The 15,341-nt window shown below is 40.2% G+C and overlaps 1 protein-coding gene across 2 annotated transcripts; it reads left to right on the forward strand.

The window, feature by feature from the left end:
- Window positions 1-34: 34 nt before the first annotated feature.
- polr3e (polymerase (RNA) III (DNA directed) polypeptide E) lies at window positions 35-15,050 on the forward strand. 2 transcript variants are annotated; one of them, XM_061706549.1, is made up of 21 exons: window positions 35-225; window positions 1,290-1,383; window positions 1,457-1,507; window positions 2,123-2,200; window positions 2,286-2,401; window positions 3,029-3,111; window positions 3,433-3,540; window positions 3,628-3,677; window positions 4,291-4,410; window positions 4,489-4,574; window positions 4,949-4,993; window positions 5,136-5,227; window positions 6,253-6,373; window positions 6,447-6,528; window positions 8,931-8,990; window positions 9,134-9,291; window positions 9,376-9,437; window positions 10,664-11,121; window positions 12,960-13,037; window positions 14,275-14,397; window positions 14,482-15,050. In XM_061706549.1, the coding sequence occupies exons 2-21, from the start codon at window positions 1,345-1,347 to the stop codon at window positions 14,536-14,538; spliced, it is 2,067 nt and encodes a 688-aa protein (XP_061562533.1). In that variant the 5' UTR covers window positions 35-225; window positions 1,290-1,344; the 3' UTR covers window positions 14,539-15,050. The 2 variants fall into 2 exon arrangements, with proteins under 2 accessions (XP_061562533.1, XP_061562534.1); XM_061706550.1 differs by lacking the exon at window positions 35-225 and adding an exon at window positions 1,984-2,008 and having other exon boundaries at window positions 1,293-1,383.
- The last annotated feature ends 291 nt before the right edge of the window (window positions 15,051-15,341 follow it).

Here is a 15,341-nt window from a genome sequence, read left to right on the forward strand (position 1 = left end):
TGTTTCAGGACAGCAGTTTGTCTTAACCAAAAGGGATAAAGAAAATCAAAAAGTGAATCAGCATTTAATGACTCGCTGTGCATTGTGGGCTCGCCCTCGCTCCCCACGCACGTGGATCCGGAGTCAACATGGTGCTCGTGTTCGAACATCTACCACTGCGTCGTCAGCTTGACCAGACTGATGTCACGCCGATGAGATAGCCTCCACACCCGGCTACGTGTGCAGGTAAAGTGTGTGATAGTCCCATGGTATTCTTCGTGGCTAATTTTCACTTAGAAGTAGGCCCCGTCCGCTCGCCGAGTTGTGTTTTTTTTTAACCGGCATGTATCAGAGCTAGCTAGGCTAAAGTTGCTAACCACCGGCCACTTCAACGTTAACTCACTTCGTCACGTTTACGTGTGGTATTAAACCAGGTTGTCCTTTTCGTGGGAGTAGTACAGCTCATTTTAGAACGCTCCCGGTGTTTTATTGTAGGAATTATATGCTCGTTTGGCGAAGTTTCGCGCAGGCCCGCCTGACACAATCTGCTGTGTTTTGCTAACGTGCTAACACACTTCGAAATAGGGGGATTTTAGGGAATACTAGTTGAGGAAAAAAGGGCATTAGATTCAATAGTAATTTTTGCATGTGATCATGCGATAAGCACTCACTGTGCAACCCTTGATGGGACAAGCCAAAAGTCGCAACAAGTTTTCTCACTAATGAAATGCTGCCTTGTGTGTTTTGGACATACTTGGCAAATAAAGATGATTCTGATTCTGATTCTGACAAGTGATAACGCAAATGAAACTCCATGGGCGTGCGCTTTTAAGTGCAAAAACAGTGTTAACCTCTTACAAACGACACGTGATTGTTCTGTGAAGTTGTCTGAGAGGCGGGGGGTCTTTGTAGTTTTGTCGATGTGTCCATGCCCGACAAAAATGTGTTCATTATCTTGGGCACTTGCTTTTTAACCCCACACTCGGGGCTCTATTTCCACTGGTAGAAACAGCAGCAGGCTGCAGAAACGAGCCGAGACGAGCCACCCCACTGGGTGTCAAGCTAACGAAACCCGGGCTCGCCATGAACCTGGGAGTGTATGGGACGCGATTAAATGAGGGCTAGCACGCTGCATGCGACAGATCCGCTCCGAAAACAAGCCAATTTCACCACAGCAACAAATATGCTGGAAAAAAATCTATATGGCTATAATTCTTGATCCTTGGGGTATTTTGACAAAAGTGTGTTACAGACATGTTGGGGAACTGTTTCAAATAGTTAAGAAATGCATAATTTGTCTCTTGTTATAGGTTGGATTCACTCTTCCATCACCTCCCTTCCCCTCCTTAACCTGCTTTCTAAAATATGGCCAGCGGAGATGACGATGACCCCATTATAGAGGAGGTACACGCTCACGGGAAGATTAAAGGTCCTTGCTATTGAACCAATCATCACTGATCACTTTTTGCACCCACAGATTGATGTCTATCTTGCCAAAAGCCTTGCAGAGAAGCTTTATCTACTCCAGGTGGGTATTTTCCAATTAGTTGTCACTAGGGCTGGGTGACTTAAAAATGTAATCTCCGATTCATTTTTTGTTTCTTTTAACAAAAATGCGATCGAATCACCCGCCCCTCACTTGTTGAAAAAGCAGATGACATTGACATTGTGCAGAACAAGTTACTTTTTTCCCCCTTCTGGAATTTTCTTTTATTTCTCCTGATACCAAACAAGTTTGGAAATAGTTTTCTTCCCAGAATTAACTTTCATTAGCTTCCACTGAAATAATATAAAATAAATACTTTTTCTGTCCAGTAAAAGTATTTAATAATAAGTGCTTTTCCTAACCCTCTTGGGAAGAAAAATCACCTTTGTCGAAACATACTTTAAACATGACCCTTAAAAAATTAACATTTAAAATGCTCAGACAATTGAACATATTAAAATGAGCCCTCAAACTGCATGGATTGAAGACTTACACCACGCCTCCTCCATCTCTCACAGTCTTACCTCATGTGGAGTTGAACAGGTGAGGACAGGTGACTGGGTTATGTGGTAAAGTGTATGTTAACCGGTTAATGATATGCCGATGTCTCTAAATTAAGGGAGGTCCTAGTTGTCACTAATAATTCTCCTGTTGCAGTACCCCGTGCGACCATCCACCATGACCTACGACGATGTCAACCTTTTGGCTGCTAAGATCAAACCCAAGCAGCAACGGGTAAATAGGAAACCTTTAATACCGTTTTACTTTATTTTAAAACTATTCCAGGAAGCCTTAATTGTGGTGCCATCTTTGTCGCTAGGTGGAGCTGCAGATGGCCATGGACACCAAGAGCCCCAACTACTGTCGCAGCAAGGGCGAGCAGATAGCGCTGAATGTGGACGGCACCGGCTACGAGGAGAGCAACACCTATTCAGTGTACGTTCAGCGGCTAAACAAGAACGTTGGAGAACATTTTGAGTCATTGTATCTGAGCGGAACGTCCCGATTGAGCCACCTTTGGCTGCTGTGTCTTTAAAAGGCATGCCACTTCATTGCCCCTCCAAAACAGAAAGTCAGAAAAAACTAAAAAGATTCAACTTGTTTCACTTCTTCTGGAGTAAATTTCAAAAGTACACATTTTTCATGGTACCTTAGGCTTGACTGAACAAAACATTTTTATTTTTTTTTAAATTGAGTTCGATAAAATGGCATTTTAAAGGTAGTGGATGTAGTCATTCAGACTGATTATTGGGCTTTTGCTCAGTCATTACTGATTAGATGATCAGTTTAAAATGATTCAAATAATATACACAACAGAGTGTGAGTTGAATTAAATTTTAAATAAATTAAAAATAATAATAAGCAAATCTGTGATTGTATTGTAACGTTTTCTTATTGTATCAGGTGACATCGTCTATTTTCAACAATATTTCCATGCATTTAAAAAAAAATGTAATTTTTCTAACATCATTTAGTTTTTTATTTTATTTATTTATTTATTTATTTTAAGAGGGTTGGGGAGGTTGTTACAAGTGACACTGATGGATGATGTCTTCCGTGCAGGAAAATGATGGACAATCAGACCTTCTCGTCCATCCAGGCAACCACCAACACTTCCCGATACGCCGCTGCCATCTTCAGAAAAGGTCTGGACTTATTTATTTATTTTTTTCTTGAAAAAATGAAAAATTGGAATGTGTGAGAAAGATGTCCAGGGGTGTCCATTGTGGTCATCTACCACCGATAATTTTTTTATTTTTATTTTTTTATTTATTTTTATTTTTTTAATAGCATAAAACCATTTTGTTGTACCTGCCTAAGTAAAATAACAGGTTTGATTTTGTTTACTACTGGCAAAGCTTAAACATTTATTGAATTTCATTTGTTGTTGTTTTTTTTTAATTGTCCCAATTTGTATTTATTCATTTATATTTATTTATTTATGTATTTGCTGTTGTTGTACACAGGTGAACTTCATGTGACGCCGCTGACCGGAATCCTTCAGATGAGGCCCAGCTTTGCGTACCTGGACAAGGCCGACAACAAAACCAGGGAGCGAGAGGCGGCCAACGAAGGTGCCTTTTTAGTTTGTTTTTCCCCATATTTTCTTTTCTTCCATTTGTTGTATTCCATCCATCTGAGGGCTCTGCGCTTCGACACAGGTGGAGACTCGTCCCAGGACGAAGGCGAGGAGGAAGCCAAGGCCATTTCGGTGAGCACTATTATTCCCTCACACAGGGTTTTCAAATTGAGGCGGAGGTGGCACCCTTCTGAGCATTTGCAGCCCCCAAACATGTATTTTATTTTTATAGTATCCTACATCTTTCATCATAAATAGTTGAACCTTTCATTGATGGATTGCATTCATTTCAGAGTGATTTTATTTAATTAATTATTATTATTATTATTTTTACGAGCGTTTATATTGTTTTTATAGACTACCTTCTTTGTTTCATTTTCCTTTTTCTATTTCTGACTCATGGAGAGCCATCATCTCATCACTTTAAGGTATCCAGCTTGTAGTTGGTGGATGGCTGTCTACCAAGAGCAGCAGTATATATTACAAAGCATGCCTGCCTTAATATGCAAGGTGATTTTGTTTGCTCTGTGTTTTGGGTAAATCTGGGAAGATTAGGAAAAAGTGACATTAAAATCACTAACGTCAGTTTTGCATTAATTTAACATCCCCCATTTTAGTCGAAAGTGGCCTGATAGTAGGATGAGGAGGCTGCCTCTCAAGTTTATGTGCAGGAAAAACCCTGTGCTCACTCAAAACACGTCACAACGCAACATCACATCTTCTGCGATCGTTCCTGCGCCCGCAGGTGAGGTTTGCTCGGCCCGAGTCGGAGCAGGCGCGCCAGAGGAGGATCCAGTCGTACGAGTTCCTTCAGAAGAAGCAGGCGGAGGAGCCCTGGATCCACCTGCAGTACCACGGCATCAAGGTAACGTGTCACGACGAGTGCCCGCGAGTATTGTAACGATCACTACTACTGTCAGTCCGCCATATTGTTTCCCCGCAGGATGGGCGTTCTGAACACGAGAGACAATATTTGTTCTGTCAGCGTGTGGACACCTCCGACAACTCTGAGCTTGTTAAAACGCCCAAGTGAGTCCTTGAACACATCTCGTACATCAGAGACATCCTAGTTGGAGATTGAATGTTCTAAAAATTGTGGTCCTCTGGCAGTTCATTTACTCACCTTAGTACCAGACATTTTCCTCTTTTAGTATTAATAAAATATGTTGTTATGGATTTATTGGATTTGGCTTATTTAGTATGATTTTAATTTTTTAAATTTATTTTTTACTGAATAAAATCCAGTCGTTTTAGGTTAAGTTTTGCTTAGGTTTCCCTCTAGCAGGATTGATCAAATTCATTAGTGTATTTTGCCTCATAAAGCCCAATAATACATTGTAATGATTATTTTTGTGTCTTATTTGTGTTGTGATAGTAATAAAAATACTCTTGTGTCCTGGCAGGGAGTACCTCACTATGCTGATGCCGCCGCTGGCAGAAGAAAAGTTGTAAGTGTTCATCTGTTGTTTCTCACCATAGTTTTGACACATTTTAATTAACATTTCGCGGGATGCACCATCTGTCATTAAAAAAAAATAAAATAATATATATATATATATATATATACTTTTTTTTTTATATACGTTGTAGCGTAAAGCCCGTCGGCCCGAGCAACGTGCTCTCCATGGCCCAACTGCGGACGCTCCCACTTGGAGAACAGATCAAGACGCTGATGAAGAACGGTGAGCTTATGACGCTAATAAATATATACAAGAGAAGCTATGTCAAGCCTGCTTCACATTTTAATCCGGCCCACCGACCATATTATCGATAGAAAAAGGAGTATTTGTCGCATTAGTTTAGCTGTTTTATTTCTAAAATTGGTATTTATTAAAATTTCATTTATTTCGTGCTCATTCATTTCATTAAATAATTCCTTAGTTGATTTATTGTAACATAACGGAAATATATAACGGAAACAATATTATCCATCCATCCATCCATCCATCCATTCATTTTCTTTACCGCTTATCCTCACTAGGGTCACGGGCGTGCTGGAGCCTATCCCAGCTATCTTCAGGCGGGAGGCGGGGTACACCCTGAACCGATCGCCAGCCAATCGCAGGGCAGGAAAAAATATTAGTAAAATGTAATTTTATATGCATTTAACATGTTTATTTAGTTTTATTAAATAATTAGGTGCCTATTTTAGTTTACAGTAATAAGTATAAATGGGATTTCATTTATTTTATATACTATTATTTTACATATATAAGAACACAGTCTTAACAAAAAATATGAGTAATGGGCAATCACCGAGTGAGCACATTTTTGGAGACACCCTATATTGTCAATAAATATCGACGCACACAAGGAATTTTAGTTTGATTTTGTTGGGGGGAGGAATTATTCAAGTTGGTACTCGAGAAATAAGATTGAAATTGTGACTTAAAAGAAGGTTCTGGAAACTAAAGTAAAGCACACACTTAAATTTGACTTGTATCCATTGTGAACTGTTGTATTATAACACTAAATCACCACAACACAAAAGCAGTGTGATAACAGCCTAACAGCCCAACCTAAATTACTCAGTTATACTCCCTTAAAATGACAAAAAGCCCCTGACAGAAACAAAACTGAATGCCTCGTGTGACCGTTTTAATTAAATATGTATCTCTGGACACAATATTGGGCCTTCACCTGCACCCTTACAATACACACGCTGTGTGTGATAAAATGGCATCTTTGTCCCTGTTTGTGTCTGCAGTCAAGGTGATCCAGTTCGCCAGCCTTATGGGCCTGCTGGCCTCAGGCAGCGACTCTGTCACGGTGCTGCGCTGCATCCAGCAGGTGGCGTTGCTAGTCCAGGGCAACTGGGTGGTGAAGAGGTGCGAGTACCATCTTCTCCCAGTAAAACAGTCGGATCCGGCTGAGTGTAATGCTTGCGTTTTGGCATTTCAGTGATGTTCTGTATCCCAAAAACACGTGCAGTCCTCACAGCGGTGTTGCGGCTGATGTGCTGTGTCGGGGGCGGGACTTTGTGGTGAGCACAACTGAAGGAAATCATTGGATTTTTACATCGTATATATAGTTGCAAGAAAAAGTATATGAACCCATATTAACTGGATTTCTTCAGAAATTGGTCGAACAATGATTTGACCATGTAAGTCACAACAACAGACAGTCTGCATAAACTAATACCACACAAATAATTATGTTTCATTGTATTTATTTGATACATAAACAGTCTGAGTGCTGGCTGAGGAAAAAGTATGTCAATTGCACTTAACATTGCCAAAGACATGGTACCCATTTAAATGTTGCAAAAGCAGATGATGATTTATCGACATGTTGTTTTGACCTGAGGTACAGCGCTGTGAAAATGTATTGGCCCCCTTCTCAAATTCTTATATTTTAGCATACATTCGCTACTTTGTTTAAGATCATCAAACAAAGATAAATATCAGACAAATATAACCCAAGTGAACTTAAAAGGCAAGTTTTAAATGAAGGTTTTTATTATTAAGGGAGAAAAAAAATCAAACCTAGATGGAAAAAGTGATCGCCCCCTAAACCTAATAACTGATTGGGCCATCCTCAGTAGCAACAACTGAAATCGTTTTCTATAACTGACAAAGTCTTTCACATCTCTGTGGAGAGAGAGAGTTTTGACCCACTCTTCCTTGTAGAATTATTTGAATTCAGCAAAAATGGAGGATTTTCAAGCATTGTATGGCCCTTTTGAGGTCATTTCAATCGGATTCAAGTCTGGACTTTGACTAGGCCACTCCAAAACCTTGATTTTGTTTTTTGAATCCATTCAGAAGTTGACATGCTGGTGTGTTTTGGATCGTTAGCCTGCTGCAGAACCAAAGTGTGCTTTAGCTTAAGGTCGCAAACTGATGGCTGAACATTCTCCTCCAAGATTTTCTGTTAAAGAGCAGAATTTCATCATTCCATTCCATCAATCACACAGCAGGTTGTCCAAGTCCTGAAGTAGAAAAGCAGCCCAAGACTATCACACTAGCACCACCTTGTTTGACTGTTGGTATGATGCTCTTTTTCTGAAATGCTGTGCTACATTTACGCCAGATGTAACGAGACACACACCTTTGAAAAACCTCAACTTTCATCTTGTCTATCCATATAATATTCTCCCAAAAGTATTTGGAATCATTCAGATGTTTTTTTTGCAAAAGTAAGACAATTTTGTTCTTTTTGGTCAGCAGTGGTTTTCGCCTTGGAACTCTGCCATGAATGCCATTTTTGCCCAGCCTCTTCTTATTGTTGTCATGAACACAGACCTTAACTAAGTCAAGGGATGCCTGCAGTTCTTGAGAAATTGTCTTGAGTTCCTTTGTGGCCTCCTGGATGAGTCATTGCTGTTCTCTTGGGATAATCTTTGTAGGCTGGCCACTCCTGGGAAGGTTCACCACTGTTCCATGTTTTGTCCATGTGAGGATAACGGCTTTCCCTATGGATCGCTAGAATTCTAAAGCTTTAGAAATAACTTTTGTAACGCTTTTCCAGACTGATAAATGTCAATTATTTTATTTCTCGACAGTTCTGGAATTTCTTTGGATCGTGTCATTTTGTTGCGGCTTTTTCAGAGCTTTTGTCGGCACAGATTCTGTTTAAGTGATTTCTTGATTGAAGAGGTCTGGAGGTAATCAGGCTTAGGTGTGATCAGTGAAAATAACCAAAAATTGTGATTAGCCACAATTAATTCATCATTTAACAAGGGGGGTAATTACTTTTTCAAACAGTGCCAGGTAACTGAATAGTTTTTTTCCCTTAATAAATAAAACTACTATTTTAAAGCAGCATTTTAAGTTCACTTTGGTTGTATTTGTCTGATTATTTACATTTGTTTGATCTTAAACATTAAAGTGAGGAAACTGCAAAAATATAAGAATTTGAAAAGGGGGCCAATACTTTCTCACGGCACTGTAGGTGTTTCCAAACCAGAAATATTTTGCTGAGGTCACCTTGCCTCAATTGGATAACTTGACAGCCAGCTAAGCCAAGCAGCGTGACGACTCCTTTTGTGATGTTGAGCATTTAAAATGTTCATTTATTTGGAGTTGTGTTTATACTGTACATGTTTTTTAAAAGGACATTTTTCCAAGAGGAAACATTTATTTTCACATAATCTGTCAGATTTTGGTTTTTAACTTTCTATTATTTATGTAAAAGTTGATGCAAATTTCTCAAAGAAAAAGCTTGGAAAATAACTATTTCAAAGCTTGTTTGGTATAAGAAGAAAGCAAATCCCAGAAGGGATTAAAACCAAAAAAAAAAGTTAGTCATTTGCTTTTCAGAAGGGAAGCAAAGATTTAAATGGCAAATCCGTTTTAGTGAAACAAGTGATTTTATTTTAAGGCCATATCGCCTAACCTTAAGTCAACATTTTTTTTTTTCTTCTTCATATCTGTTGTTGTGCAGATGTGGCGCTTCACTCTAGAACGTTCCCTGATGAGAAAGGAAGTGACAGCCATGATCAAAGTAAGTTTCTCTGACGTAATTACCGTGCTATTGTGTTGCTACAGTAAAAAGCTCCTAAGTGAATGTAACACAACAAAAAAAACAAAAGAGGCTCACACTTAATAATTCAGGTGAACATAACCGAGTGCTTCCTCTCTGTGCAGCTTCCTCCGGAGGATGTGAAGGACTTCTTGGAGCAGGTGGCGGTGCCGCGAGTCAACCGCGGCTGGGAGTTCCTGCTGCCCGCCGACGTCGATTTTGTCAAGAAACACGCCGACGTGGCCCAGCGGCAGCAAATGCTGTGGTTGGGCATCCAGAGCAAGTGCGTCACACTGGAGGTTTTCCCCAAGGAAATGGAATTTGACTTCTTAAAACGTACATTTTTTGGGGTCTTTTGCCTTTGAAGGTTGGAAAAAGTCTTCAACTTCTCTAAGGGTGATTTCCTGCCAAAGAATTCTCCGCTGCCTGGTACGTAGTGAGCTGCATCAGTCTGTTGGGGAAGAAGGTATTACAACAAATGTGACGTCCTTCTTCTGTCATTGAGAAGTTAGAATAATAATTAAATCCCCAGAAAAGTAATACTACCTCTGCGTTCAACGCATAATACTAATATCGATTCTCATAGTAACAATAATGCTCAGAGAATATCATTCATTATTATACAGGTGTATCTTATAATAATAATAATAATAATTAAAGCACCAAAAAGGAGATTTAGTTTCCAAAATCAATGCCACCTCTGCATTAAGGCCCTAATAATGATAATGCTTGTAATGGTAATTATTAAAGCCACGCCCCCAACAAATAATTTAGTTGCAGTGATTTTTAAATACCAGCTGTGCTCTGGCACTTAAATACCAGCTGTGCTCTGGCACTAATAATAATGCTAATAGAAATAATAATTACAGCCCAAAAATGTTAATTTTGTTGTCGCCATTAAAGCTATAATAATAGTAATCATGTTATTAATACTCGTAATAATAATTACAAAGATGCAACTACTTTCGGACAAACTAATAATTACAGCACACAATAAGGTGTTTTATTTGCAGGAATCAATGCAATTGCTGTAACAACTTTGTGCTTGAGTCATAAAGATAACGATGCTCATTAATAATAATTATAATTAAAGCCGGGCGGCACAGGGCACTATTGGTTAGCACATCTGCCTTACAGTTCTGAGGACGCGGTTTCAAATCCGGTCTCGCCGGTGTGTCCTCCCTGTGCCTGCATGGGTTTTTCTCCGGGTACTCCGGTTTCCTCCCTAATCCCAAAAATATGCATGCTAGGTTAATTGAAAACTCTAAATTGTCCGTAGGTGTGAATGTGAGTGCGAATGGTTGTTTGTTTCTATGTGCCCTGCAATTGGCTGGCAACCTGTTCAGGATGTACCCCGCATCTCGCCCAAAGATAGCCGGGATAGGCTCGAAGCAGTCCCGTGACCCTAATGAGGAGGATGGATGAATGGATAATTAAAGCCCCCCAAAAGACTATTTAGTTCCTGCTTCTGCATTTGAAACGATTACAATCCCACCTCAAACATTGATTTAGATGCAGAATCGATGCAGTTTTAATAGGATCCTCACAAAGACAGGTTGACAGGTTGCCAGGTAAAATTAATCAATAACTTGTGCCCGTCTGGCAGCCCTACATGGCAGTTTACATATCAATGTAGTATTTGTGTGGTCCTTCAGAGCCGGTCCACATCAGCGGCGAGCGGCGTCTGAAGTTGGCCCAGGATCGTGCTCAGGAGAAGCAGGCTTCTCTCCAAATGGATCTGGAGGCCAAGCGAGCAGGAAGCGGCGGGGTCCGCATCAAACAGGAGCCCCTAAGCGACGGCGAGGCCGAACCCATGGACGTCTCCCCTCCACTGCCGTCTTCGTCGGGCATCCCCAACGGCTCCCTCAACGGCTACCCCGGGGAAGGGCACACAAACGGCGGTAGCCCCTCTAACGTGCCCTCCTCGGAGCTGCTGGACTTTGTGACAAAGACCTTCCGGAACAATCCAGTGCTGACGCTGAACGAGCTCAAGAGGCTCTTCAGCCTCCACCTGGCCTCCATTCCGGCAGGACACATCCCCTTCGGACCCGTGTCGGACCACATGTTGCAGGACGCCGCGCTGCTCAGCTGCTGCAAACAGATCGTGGTGCCTGTGAGTTTTCATGCCTGTCGCTTCCTGTTCTATCCGTGCGCTCCTTTGGGCTACTGATTTTATTTTGAAGGCTGAAAATCATCTTACCAGTTTTCTTTTCCTCAAGCCAAAATTGACAGCCAGTGTCTGAAGGGGATAGCGGGAAACCGACTTAACACCCGGGCATCGAAAAGCAGTTGGAATTATCTGAATGCGTGAGAGCCAAAGCAGCTATGTGAACGGACACAGTATTGTCCTGCTTTCAGAAAAGAGTTTTAGCGAAGAACCATCTTCGGTAAACCGTGTGGAATCGTAGAGGCTAACCTGAGTACACCCACATTTTGTGACCTGAGCCAAACCTTATTCAGTAATTTAGGCAAAACTGAACAGAATATTAACATAATATTTGGTAACATTAGCAGAACCATATTCCATAACCCAAGTGGAACCGGTCAACAAAACTGAATGATATTTGGTAACCTAATTGGAACCATATTTGCTGACCCGAGCCAAAACATATTTGGTCACCTATTGCAGAACTGGTATTTAAGCAGAACCATAATCAGTAACATAAAGTGTAACCATGCTTGGCAACCTAAGTGGAACCGTATTCGCTAACCGACGCGAAACCACTAACCTATGTGGAACCGCATTTGGTAACCTAAGCGGAACTGTATTTGCAAAATTAAAGGAACTGCAATTGGTCACCTTAGCGTATTTACTAACATGAGTGGAACCGTATTGGCTGACCTGAGTGAAACCATACTGGCTAACCTGAGTAGAACGGTAACCTAAGGGGAACCATTTTCAGTAACCTGAGTGAAACTACAGAGTGATTGAAAAGTAACTCCCTATTTTAAAAATACTTAGAATTTCTTCATATTTTCCTGACTCTTTTTGTGTATGTTCTATGATTAAAGGAGTAAGTCTATTCTCCCAAACCAACGACTTTGGAAGAACTTGAAGGGCGAATACGAGAAGTGAGCAGAACCACATTCGGTAATCTAGGCGGAACCATATTGGGTATCTTAAATGGAAGCCTTTATAGTAAAGTTTTATCGTTTCTTAATATGATTAGTGGTTAACCTGTCAAAAAGACGCGGGCTGTCTTTGCGTTAGTTAGCTATGAGTAAAATTTTCTTGTTGGGATAATAAAATGACAAAGAAAATTGTGATTGTCATCGGATGGTGACGCAATCTTGGCTCGGTGTGCTATTAGATATTTGATTGACAAGTGTGACTTTGAACCTTGCAGATTATCATCTTGATCCATGTTGTGTTTTGACTGCACTGCAGCTTAATTGTACATTTTGCCGGATTTACTGGCATCGGTGGGCCAGGTTCTGGGTCAAGTCTTATCCCAACTGCATCCTTGAGAGGATTGGAAGTGGACTGCTGGTGGGGAGTGGCGGGGGCAATAGACGTACGCCTCGAGGATTAGCTTCAGCGCTAAGCTCATTACGTCTGCGGCAGACGTTCAACGGACGGGTAGCGGACCTGGAACGAGCCGACTTATTTAGGATACTAACCAACATATTTTATCATTCTATGCAAGTTATTTATTGAAATTTATGAACCTGATTAGATACTTGAGGCAACCTAAGTGAAACCATATTTGATAACATCAACCTGAGTGGAACCATGTTTGGCAACATGACTGGGACAATATTGGCTTGTGTAAGAACAACATTTCAAACTTGTTTGGGACAGTTTAGCAATTACTTTCGTTTGCCCAAACACTTCTCCTTCGAGAAGATCCAAACTGAAATGAAAGAAAGAGAGAGAGTGTGGACAGAAAAAGCAAAGATGCCCCGGCACGGCCTAAAATTGAACACTGATGTTTCCTCCTGTAAATGTAGTTCCCTGCTCTGACCACGGCATCTGCCGACGAGCAAAAGGTGTTCGGCTTGTGGGAGACCGGAGAGGACTTCGACAAGGTAATTGCACACCCCCACTAAAAAAAACTAAAAAAAAAACAACAACAATTTGTTAGACCAGAAAGAAACCCCTGGTTGTCTCCATGTTGCCAAGTCCTATTCCTATACAGCAGTGTTTGCCAATCTTTAACCTTTATTGAGAGGTGCACAAAAAGTACTGTATTGAAAAGATGACCTTGTCTCAACTTAGTTTCACATTTACTTAAATTTTTAAGGCATTTGTATTGGTATGAGCAGGATTATGCCAAAAGTACTGAAATTGAAAGAGTTGGCATCAAAGCACTATTTGGTTGTAATACAGGTGTGGATATTATCAAGAGTCCTCTAAAACTACTCCTCAATTGGCTAATTTAAATATCTCCATTCAGTTTTTGAAACTATCTCATTAAACAGTTGGTTAATATTTTTTTCAGAAGAATGTAATATTTTTGTAACATTATTTTTGGAATGTTCTAGGAGTAATGCACCTTTTTCTAGGGAAAAAAAACCTTTTTTTTGGGTGTAATCAAAAAAGACTTACAGCTGCTGTTTGGATGAAATACAAAGTCATTTTCGTAATATAACATTTTAGTTAATATCCATCTATCCAGCCATCCATTTTCTTCTTCTTCAATCATTAAATAGTAAAATAAAAATGTTACATATATTATTTTTCGTTGTATCAAATAATAGTTTATCTATTCAAATTTAATTATAAGTAAATAAATCAAAATTAGACTTTATGTATGAAAATAAACTATTTTACTTTGACATTTTACATTTGTTTTCCTTATACCTCAACCACAAATTATCAAGGGTTTTATAATGTCGCAATTTAGCATTTTTTTTACCCCAAAATTGATGTATTACATTTTTTTATTCATTTCTCATTAAATAATTGGTTATTGATAAAATTAAGAAATTAACAATTTTACAGATTCAGCAATTTTTCACTTAATTCATCTATTGTATATAATAAAATATTAAAATTTTACTGAACAATGGGGTAAAGTATCAATAGTACATTAATTATAAATGATTTTTTTTTTGTACGATTAAAATAGATTTCTTTTTTTAAAACCTTATCTACAGGCTGACTTGGCACATCTGCCCTCTTTTAAAATCCAATTTGTCCCTTGAGCACAGGAATTTGGCCAGCCTCATTTTTTATATTAAAAAAATGTGGATAGTTCCAATGTAAATAAGAAAAGAAAGAGTAACTGCTGGCGAACTTGTTTCTCTTCGGGTTGGTGTCTAGCACCGCCGCCTGCTCTACGAGATGTTCACCAAAACTTACCGTGTGCGGCGGAGCGCGGTGCAAGCCCGGCTCAGCGAGGAGTTTGGAGACGTCTCCAAGGCTGACCTGGACCGGCTGCTCAAGGTGAGCACCCGCGGCCGAGACCGGCAGCGGGGTAGGGTACACTTAACTGACAGAGTTTTTTTTTTTTTTTTTTTTTTTTCTCAGGAATGCTGTAGCAGCCATGCCGGCATGTGGTATCTGAAAGGAACCATCCAGTCCTGACCTATGCAGCCCGCCCCCGGGGGCACCCTCAGCCAATCACAGTGTCCCGAGGGAGCGCGGCCGAGGTGAGAGCCGGTCGCGGCCGGTCACGACGACGACGTCTGCCGCTGGGAACGCTGAAAAAGAGGTCTTTGAAGGAGAAACGCTCGAAACACAAATGCATCATTATTTTTGGAGGGTTTGATTTCTGAAGGACCTTTTTGAAGCCTAAATGGCTGCCATTTTGCGTTCATCTTTTTAAAAAATAATGGATGACATAATCCAAAAGACACAAGTTGCCTCAATCCTGAAATCATGTGATGGCACATTTCTTTTCCCATTAACAAAAAAAAAGAAAAACGAGACGAAAACCATGAGCTAATTTCAGACTTCATTGCGCTCTACTACCAAATCGTGTTCAGAATGACAGTAGTGGTCAGAAAGTGTGGACAAACTTTTGACTGCTGCATTTTGTTTGCTTTTCACTCAAATGTACAAAAACGGTTGTGGATGATCAATTAAAACAAACAATGAAAACATTTAGATTTTAAGTTTGTTTTGTTTGCCGTTTCGTCTACTTTGTTTCTCAGCCAATGACTTGATTAGCAAGGCTGGAAAGGTTCCACAGCAAATTAACCGACGAAGCGATCGAAGCACTATCAGGTCAAAGCTGAAAGGTAAGCAGAGCTGCAGTTTTAGCACAGATAAGCATTAGCTTCTGATCATGCGTCGCAAAAGTTGACGTGTATTTCAGTGGCTTGCTGATGAAACACTGCACGTAATATTGCAATACAATCTGACTCAAACACATACACCTTGTCCAA

This window comes from Phycodurus eques, chromosome 19 (assembly GCF_024500275.1).
Source record: "Phycodurus eques isolate BA_2022a chromosome 19, UOR_Pequ_1.1, whole genome shotgun sequence".
NCBI classification, from domain to species: Eukaryota; Metazoa; Chordata; class Actinopteri; order Syngnathiformes; family Syngnathidae; genus Phycodurus; species Phycodurus eques.